This window comes from Martes martes (assembly GCF_963455335.1).
Source record: "Martes martes genome assembly, chromosome: 1".
Lineage (NCBI taxonomy): Eukaryota > Metazoa > Chordata > Mammalia > Carnivora > Mustelidae > Martes > Martes martes.
In genome coordinates this window covers 158,682,742-158,691,401 of record NC_137888.1, presented here as the reverse complement: position 1 = coordinate 158,691,401, position 8,660 = coordinate 158,682,742, and the positions used below count along the sequence as shown (strand labels likewise).

Genomic DNA, 8,660 nt, shown 5'->3' with positions numbered 1-8,660 from the left:
GGGATTGTCCAGGAAAGGGGCAAATAAAACAATAGCAGTTGAGAGCTATAAGAACTAACAATTGGGGGGTGGAGAATAAGGGGCTGGGTGAGGGTGTACCTCATCAGAAGGCCAGTCTTCCCAGAGCAGAGACCACGGGTGTGGTCCCGCAGAACTAGCTCGGCTTGCTGGAGGAAATGGAAAGAGAGAGGGGAGCCTTGGGATTGTAGGGTGAGGGGCGAAGTGGTGAGAAATGTGGGGGGGACTTCCTAGGCCGTAAGAGCAATGGAGTGTCCCGAAGACTGGGGCACGACTGATTCGTACTTTTGGAAGATCACAAAAGTCGGCCCTATTGAGACTAGACTGGGTGGAGGCGCGGCGGAGGCTGCGGCTCAGCTGCGGTGTTACTTTCCCACGAAGCTAGGCTTGAACGAGGGGCTCGGGTCCGGAGGGCGGTGACGCGAGGCCAAGCAGAGGGGCCGCAGACTGAAGCTGGGTTGAGCTGGCGGGTGGGGAGCTCGGCAGCATGAGTAAGGGCTAAGGCGGGGTGGGCCAGTGCGGAGTCCGAGAGGACAGAAGTTGGGAGCACGGGCAGGGGTCCCCGTGGAGGGGCGGCGGGGGCGGATCTGGGGGCAGTTCGCGCCAAGGTCTGTGAGCCAAAGGCCAGCGGCGGCTGCGCTGCTCGCAGTTCCGGGAGCCCGCCCGACGCCCGAATCCTGCCTCTCCCCGTTCCCAGCTGGGTGACCTCGGGCAAGGGACTCCTGCCGGCTGCGCCTCGGTTTCCGCACACTCGCGAGTGTGAGGACAGTTGGCGGCTGTTACTAACCCACCACCCGAACGGAAGACACGACTGTGGAGTCCGGCGAGCGCCGTTCCCCACGCAGGGAGTCAGGATGCGGCTGCAAGGTCGGGGCTCGCCCAAACCCCCAGGCTCGGCGGCGAGCGGGACCCGCGGGACCGCGTCCGGGCGGCGCCGACCACCCCTGGCCCGGCAGGCCCCGCGCGGCGCCCCGCGGCTCACGCGCACGCGCAGCTCCGGGCCGGAGTCCGGCCGTGCTCCGCGCCGGGCTTTGGTGTCGACCCGTCGCGGCGGCCGCACGGCGTCGCGCACGGCTGGGCGGGGCGGAGCGCGCTTCCTCCAAGGCGGCGGCTGGGACGCCGCGGCTGGGCCCAAGATGGACCTTCCGAAGCTGCTCGCCGCCCCGACCGCGCGCGGAGCCCAACATGGCGGCGGCGGCGGCCCCGGCCGACTCCGCCGAGGCCCGGGGCCACCGCCCAGCCCGGGCCCCGCGCGCCGCCGCCTGCTCCTGCTGCGGGGCCCCGAAGATGGCGGGCCGGGGCCGCTGCGCGGGGAGGCCCGGGCGGCGGCGGCGGGCCCGGAGCCGAGCCCCTCGCCCCCCGAGGACAGTGGCGACTCTTTCGTGGTGCTGCTGGAAGTGGCGCGCGGCGGTGCGGCCGAGGACCCCGGGCGGCGGGAGGTGGGGCCCGGCGCTGGCGCGAGCCCCGTCACCCACTCCGAGCCGGGCCCCAGCGGCGCAGCCGCCGCCCCCGGGTCCGGCGCGGCTCTCGCGGGCACCGTCACCATTAACAGCCAGGACCTGCTGGTGCGCTTCGATCACGGCGTCTTCACGCTGGCCGCCGCGCCGCCGCAGCCGGGCCAGCCTCCCCGAGGCCCGCCCGCACCGCCGGGCGAGGAGGCCGCGAGCCCGGCCGAGGGCCGCCGGGGTCCCCAGGGTCCCGGCTCGGGTGCCCCGGGCTACCGCTGTCCCGAGCCGCAGTGCGCGCTCTCCTTCGCCAAGAAGCACCAGCTCAAGGTGCACCTGCTGACGCACGGCAGCAGCCAGGGCCGACGGCCCTTCAAGTGCCCGCTGGACGGCTGCGGCTGGGCCTTCACTACCTCCTACAAGCTCAAGCGGCACCTGCAGTCGCACGACAAGCTTCGGCCCTTCGGCTGCCCGGTGGGCGGCTGCGGCAAGAAGTTTACCACCGTGTACAACCTCAAGGCGCACATGAAGGGCCACGAGCAGGAGAACTTGTTCAAGTGCGAGGTGTGCTCCGAGCGCTTTCCCACGCACGCCAAACTCAGCTCCCACCAGCGCAGCCACTTCGAGCCGGAGAGGCCCTACAAGTGTGACTTTCCCGGTAACCGCGCGCCACGGGCCTGCGGGCGGGCTTCGGGGGGCTCCCGGGGCCCCAGGTCCAAATTCAGCCGCCCGCCCTGGGCGCGGTGTCGCCCTGCCTCCGGCTGTTCATCTGGGCAGGATTTAAGTTCCGTGGGCCAAGAGTGAGGGGCGGGGACGGAGCACTCTGGTGTTTATGTTCCAGGTGATTTGGGTTTGACACCTCAGCCCTGCGTTGCTGTGGGGATCTCGACAAAGGAAGCACTAGTTTCCCCACGGTGGAGGCAACAGGTGTCTCTTAAGGTGCTTCAGGTTAATGAAGGTGATAAAGCATCTTACTGGAGATTTGTTTTAGGAGTCAGGTGTCTGTTTTCTTGGGGGTTTCATCAGTTAGAAATTCAGGTATCAGATACTTAGGTCGCACAGATGAGTCTGGCCAGGTGGAACGCCCTAAGGCCCACAGGGGGTAGTCACAGGTGTGTGGTGCAGTGCAGTTTTCTGGCCTTTTATGCTTTTATCTTCTTTGGACTTCACAGTTTTGGGAAGTTCTAAAAATTATCATTTTACAGATGAAGAGTCTGAGGCCCAGTAATGTGGATAAAATCCAGGGAAGTGTTCTTCCCCCTCTGTCATTGCCTGCAGTAGGAGGGAATGCAGGGTCCAAAACCGTGAACTCCACCAGAAGAGGCAGATTTACATGCTCTAAGAGGGAGAGTGTGCCTCCCCAGGAGGAAGAGAAGATTCCTACCTGGCGAGGAGGTGGCTTGCGTGAGCTGGTGTGGAGGGCAGTGCTGGTGGGTGACACTGCAAAGCCAAGGCAGGGAATGCGGGCTGTGATGGTGCTGTGGGGTGGGGAGTGAAGTTGGGAGAGTGTGGGAGGGCCCAGTAGAGGGCGAGGGACTTTCTCCATCCTCTTCGTTAAAACAGAACCTCAACTATGTGCCTAGCGGGTGCCTTTCATGTGTATTGATGCATTATATATGTGCAGTGCTCTCATAGTAATGTGTTTGTTAGAAAATGTACTTAAATTAGAGGGATTTTGAAAGGGTGAAATGAAAAACACATTAATAGGTTCTAGTTTCTTTTCCCCCCATATGCTTGTGGACGGGCTTGTGCACCCCTTTTGTGGAGAATATAGGTTTAGACCGTTTCAGAACCTTTCTAAATTATACTCTGTAAATCTGGCTTATAGACTGCTCCTGAGTAAAGTGTACTAAGAGAGAGCATCATTTCAAGTGTAATACTAGGAAGATGAGGGATTTAGCTTGCTTTAGGGTATGAAATCCTCCTGAGAGTTTTGGGTTGGATGATCAGAGGTGTTCTACATGGGTGGGTTCAGGGGAGGGAACTGTGAAGCCTCATTAAATGTTCTACACCTGAGTTTGCTGAGGCATTGGGAATGGTGAGGGGCTTCCTGTAGGAAAGATTACAGAGGCAGGATCAAAGGGCTTGATTGTTGATTGCAGGGAGGGTGGTTCTTGGTAAGGCAGAGAGGTTTACCTCTTGGAGTGTGTGACTGCACCAAAGCCCAAAACAGGGAATGAGGGGGGTGGGAGGGGAGAGCAGATTTATGCCAAAGAGGAGGAGCACGATGATTTGGGGGCATTTAGGAAGAGGAGTGTTTCCCGGTTGAGTGTTGCTAGGGAAAGTAGGGTTCCTGGGGCTCAGTGCTTTGAGGCGGTGATGTGCAGCGTGTATCTGCTTGGTGGTTTATAGGCACGATGGTAGCATGTTACAGGTTCTAGGAAGAGCTGCCACAAAGATAGGAATCTTGCAACCTGGTATTTTCTACTCTATTTAAACACTGAACGTTTTTGTCAGAGGAGAGCTATTGATGTGGAAAGTTTGGGGATGGCTGAGGTAGGTTCCTTTCTGAAGTGGGGTTGAAGATGGGAGTGAAGGAAGAGGCCATGTGAATGATGACTCTGGGAGCCTCCTTTGACAGCAGGGAATCTTGTGAGATAAGCAAAAGGAAAAGGAGAAGCCAGGTGACAGTGGGGGCTGCTGCCCTTTGCAGAGGTTGTCGAAGAGGACATTTGTAATTGCGGAGGACACAGCGTCATGTGCGGGGGCGAATGAGAAGTCTCAGAACAATGGTTTGTGGCCCTTCCAGGTTCAACCCTCCCAGACAGAATCCTTGTTCCTTAGTATCTAATATCTCTTGTTGGGTTTTCCTTGGCCTCACACAGACAGCATTGACATTTGAGTTCACAAAATGTAAGAAAGGTCTGTGCTGTGGAAACGGGAAGCATGTGGCTGTGATTGGAGGACTTTTCCTTGATCACGCCCTCATAGCTAAGTCATAGCGCAGCAGGTGGCCTGCCTGTGCTTGCTGGCTGCCCTTAGCCACTATTACAAAGACCGTTGTCAATGGTTATAACAGTGGTTGTAACTTTCTGGAGCTGCTTCTATCTCATTTTCTTTCTTGTTTGCTTCAGTGTGCATGGTGTCCTGGAGCGGTGACTAGTTTAGCTGTGGTATGTGATTTTTGTCACACCAGTGAGCAGGGTTTGTGTTTTCTTTGTTCAGGCTGCGAGAAGACATTCATCACAGTGAGTGCTCTGTTTTCCCATAACCGAGCTCACTTCAGGGAACAAGAACTCTTTTCTTGCTCCTTTCCTGGGTGCAGCAAACAATATGACAAAGCTTGTCGCCTGAAAATTCACCTGAGAAGTCATACAGGTAATGAGCTGGAGAATACAGCATTTGTACCTAAGATTTGCCTTTGTGGTAGCTTGCATTTATGATTATATGGCATAATTTTTTTGTTTTCTAAGGTGAAAGACCTTTTATTTGTGACTCTGACAGTTGTGGCTGGACCTTTACCAGCATGTCTAAACTCCTGCGACACAAAAGGTAATCTTTACGTTTCACTTGAATTACCCATATAGAAAATGAGTGAGTTGTTTGTCAGTGGCAGAAGCCTGTGGATTAAATATCTGTCGATTTTTTTATGTTATAAGAAAAGGAGCCCATTGTAGATAGTTTGGAAAGTTCAGAAAGCTGTAAAAAAGAAAACCACGCAGAATCTGGTCACCTAATGTCAGTTTTTCTGTGTTATACTTGTTTTTATTTTATTTTTATTTTTTTAAGATTTTTATTTATTTATTCGACAGAGATCACAGTAGACAGAGAGGCAGGCAGAGAGAGAGAGAGGGAAGCAGGCTCTCTGTTGAGCAGAGAGCCCGATGTGGGACTCGATCCCAGGACCCTGAGATCATGACCCGAGCCGAAGGCAGCGGCTTAACCCACTGAGCCACCCAGGCGCCCGTGTTATACTTGTTTTTAAATGTAATTTATGTACTTTATACAAAATCCAATATTTAAAAAAGGTTAACATTGTGGAAGCAGCTTTCCTGGTGTCATTATAAACTTTCCACACTGGTAGCGATGTCCTTGGAGGGCTTTGTCTATGTGCAGGTGTTGGTCAGCATCTTACCTTTAATCTCTTTCCTTTAACCGTCACAATGACTATGGCTTTGATGTTCTTACTTCAGACTTTGATGTTCTTAGTCTCCTGGTTTGCATTGGGACAGAGAGGTTGGGTGGTTTGTCCATGCTTGCACAGCTGGGGATTTGAGGGGTTTTAAGTATAACAACATTACTAGAAAAGGACTGTATTTGTGCATGAACTTGAGGGGGTCCTTTTAGCATTGCCATTGATTTTCTTTGCATGCTTTTCTTTGCTCTCTGCAGCTTGGAAACCTTGTTTGTTAGCAGAATCTCTAAACATTGGAAGTAGTTTCGTCAATACGCAGACATTTGTTCATAGATTGAAGCAGCACTAATTGTCATGTCTGACTTTTGAGTCAACCTTGTCATTAAAGTAGAATTTCTAATTGCAGGATTAGCTAAATTGCAAACCTGTCCACATGGGTTAGAAAGAATTAAGATTTTCTGAAATGTGCTGATCGTTTTCTTTAAATGCTAAGACTTTGTAATTTGCAGAATCTTAAACAAAGAATCACTTCTGAGGTTTGGTGTCTCCGGGTTGTGTGAGTGAAAAATCACTGTTTTTCTCTTCTGGCAGGAAACACGATGACGACCGGAGGTTTACTTGCCCTGTTGAAGGCTGTGGGAAGTCATTCACCAGAGCAGAGCACCTGAAAGGCCATAGCATCACCCACCTGGGCACAAAGCCATTCGAGTGTCCCGTGGAAGGTAGATTTTAATAGATTACTTCGAGCTGTAAACTAGTATGTGACTGCGTTGTTGTAAGTTTAAGTCGTTTAAAGGTAAGTTTTATTTGCTTCAAGGCAAGGTGAGTGTACATTGCAGCATTAGATTTAATTGGCCGGTTTTTAGTTAGTTGTTTTATCTTGGGAGTAGTATATCGAAAAGAACTGATTTCAGAATCAGACCTGGTCTGACTCTTGGCTCTGAAGTGCACTCCCTAGATTTGTGGCTCTAGTTATTACCTGTTTCATTTGGTGGTTGTGAGGAGTAGGTGAAATGACCTGTTGAAAAGGCTTGTTTTGGCATCTGGCACCTGTCACGGATTCAGTAAATCAAAGCTATCTGTGCATGCTATGACTGGACAGCAGTCAAGTTAGGCTAGCTTTTTGAAAAGGGCACTCAGATGTTTTTTTTCTCTGCACAGCGAAGGCACGATTCGTGGGCAGAAGTGTGCTCCATGGCTTGTGTGTGCTGGCCTACTGTAGTTGCTGCAGGTGTGTGGGAGGGCAGAGCAGGTCAGTGTGTGCTTGTGAGTCTCCTTCCTGGCTTCCCCTTCCCTCAGGTGATGAACTCAGGCCAGCTTCTCTGGGCATTAATTTCCTTATCCGGAAAAGGGATAATAAAGACCAATTTGAAGCCAAGACCAGTTCCTAGAATGTCATGAAGGTAATATAGGTTGTTTAACCAAGACAGTTCCTTCTGTCATCAGAGCTCCAGTTGGGGCACACCAGGTCGACCAGTGCCTATAGGGTGCTGTGGGGACACAGAGGTCACCCAGGCTGCTTCTAGAGCATGGGGGCATGGGAGTGGTCTCCCAGTTGGCAGAAAAAGGAGGCGGAGCTCACCAGGGTTAGAGGAGGCAGAAGAGGCCAGTGTAGGGGCATCTCCCAGAATGGTGACAGCAGCAGGCTGGGTGTTCAGGGCAGGAGTGTGATGGGACCATGACTGAGTTTAGGGCTCAGTCTGGTTTCCTGGGGAGATGGCTTGTGCCTGCACTGGGGCTTGGCAGTGGGAAGGGAGAGAATGCACAGGTGAGAGAAAGGAATTGGACAGTGTGCCAGTAGCGCTTGGTGATAGATTTGGGAGTAGGGGTTTTGGGTGAAGCAGTAGTTAGGGCCAGTATCTCACTTGAGGTGGGCACACAGGGCTGGTGGTTGGAAGAAGAGGATGTGCTGCATTTTAGGTGCCCGCAGGCTTTCCAAGTTCAGATGCTCAGGAGGCAGGGATGTACTGCTTGTTGGGCTCAGTGAGGAGGTGGGCTGGGAGTGAGGCTGGTGCACATGAGGATGAGCTAAGCCGTGGAAGTGGATGCGGGGCTCAAGGATTGGTGTATGCTGAAGAGGGGAGGTAGAGTGTGGTGACTGAAGGCTTGAGGCTTCCTGGACCCCATTCCCAACCCTGCCACTTAAGTCACTCTGTAACCTCTGACAAGTGGCTCAAGCACTCTTTGCCTCTTTCCCTCATCTTTGAAGTGGTCATGAAACCACACAGGAAAAGCAGTCACATTCCTGGCCATCAGAGGATGTACAAGTGAAAATGAAATATATTTTGTTCTCTGTCGAGTTAACAAATATTTTTAAAAATGGAAACCACTGCTAACAAGTGTGGCAGACATCCCTGTTGTGGTTGATTCCTGTCCTTGGCAAAGCAGTTTGGTAAGAAGCGTTTTCAGCACCTCTGCTCAGTGCTGTGCCTCCTTAAGTGTGTGTGGAGGTGTCCCAGCTGGAAACGGGGCTGAGGGACATTGCAGGTATAGAGAACCCCTGGGCACCATGTGGAGCAAGGGACACATTGTAGACGGTGCATCTAGGGGTGAACCTGGAGGTATCTGTCCTCTTGTGTGTTTTCCAAATGTTCTCTCCTGAGCCTGACCTGGAAACAAGCTGGAAGCTTTGTTTGAAAGTGAAGTAAGTTCAGAACTCCTCTCAGAGGCAGCCAAAACCCTTAGTCATCTGGCTGTATTCTGTCTTCATAGCCTCTTTTCCTAAAATAGGCCTCCCCCAGGCCCTAGACTCCAGCAGCTCCACCTCGCCATCCCAAGAAGCTTCCACAAGTGCAGTGATGCTCGTTCTACTTTCTTGGGTACTGTGCGAGCATTCTGTAGGTTGGAATTGTTTACCCTATAGTGTTCATAACCCCTCTGAGGCGTGTGTCATTCCCACTTTACAGAAAAGGAAAAGGAGACCCAGAAAGAATAAATAAGGCCACGTGGCCAGTAGGGTCTGAAGTAGAGTTGCTCCAGAGTGCAGGCTCTGCCCACCCTGCTTGGTGGCCTCCATGCCTTGGGTGGCAGTTGCTCAGCCTGTACACCTTCCTGCTCTGCTGTGTGGCCCCTACTATTTGTCAAGACCCAGTCACCTCAAATGCTACCTACCTCTTGAAACC

The 8,660-nt window shown here is 53.1% G+C and overlaps 1 protein-coding gene across 2 annotated transcripts in view; it reads left to right on the top strand.

Moving 5' to 3' along the window:
- Nucleotides 1-1,139: 1,139 nt before the first annotated feature.
- ZXDC (ZXD family zinc finger C) overlaps nucleotides 1,140-8,660 on the top strand; it is a gene marked incomplete at its 5' end in the record, with an annotated part of 38,650 nt that continues 31,129 nt past the window's right edge. Inside the window, 4 exons of one of the 2 annotated variants that reach the window (XM_080801164.1) lie at nucleotides 1,140-2,121; nucleotides 4,629-4,781; nucleotides 4,877-4,955; nucleotides 6,130-6,260. In XM_080801164.1, coding sequence (XP_080657290.1) covers nucleotides 1,155-2,121; nucleotides 4,629-4,781; nucleotides 4,877-4,955; nucleotides 6,130-6,260 — 1,330 coding nt within the window. The remainder of the gene's footprint in view (nucleotides 2,122-4,628; nucleotides 4,782-4,876; nucleotides 4,956-6,129; nucleotides 6,261-8,660) is intronic. The other variant, XM_080801163.1, reaches the window with a different exon arrangement.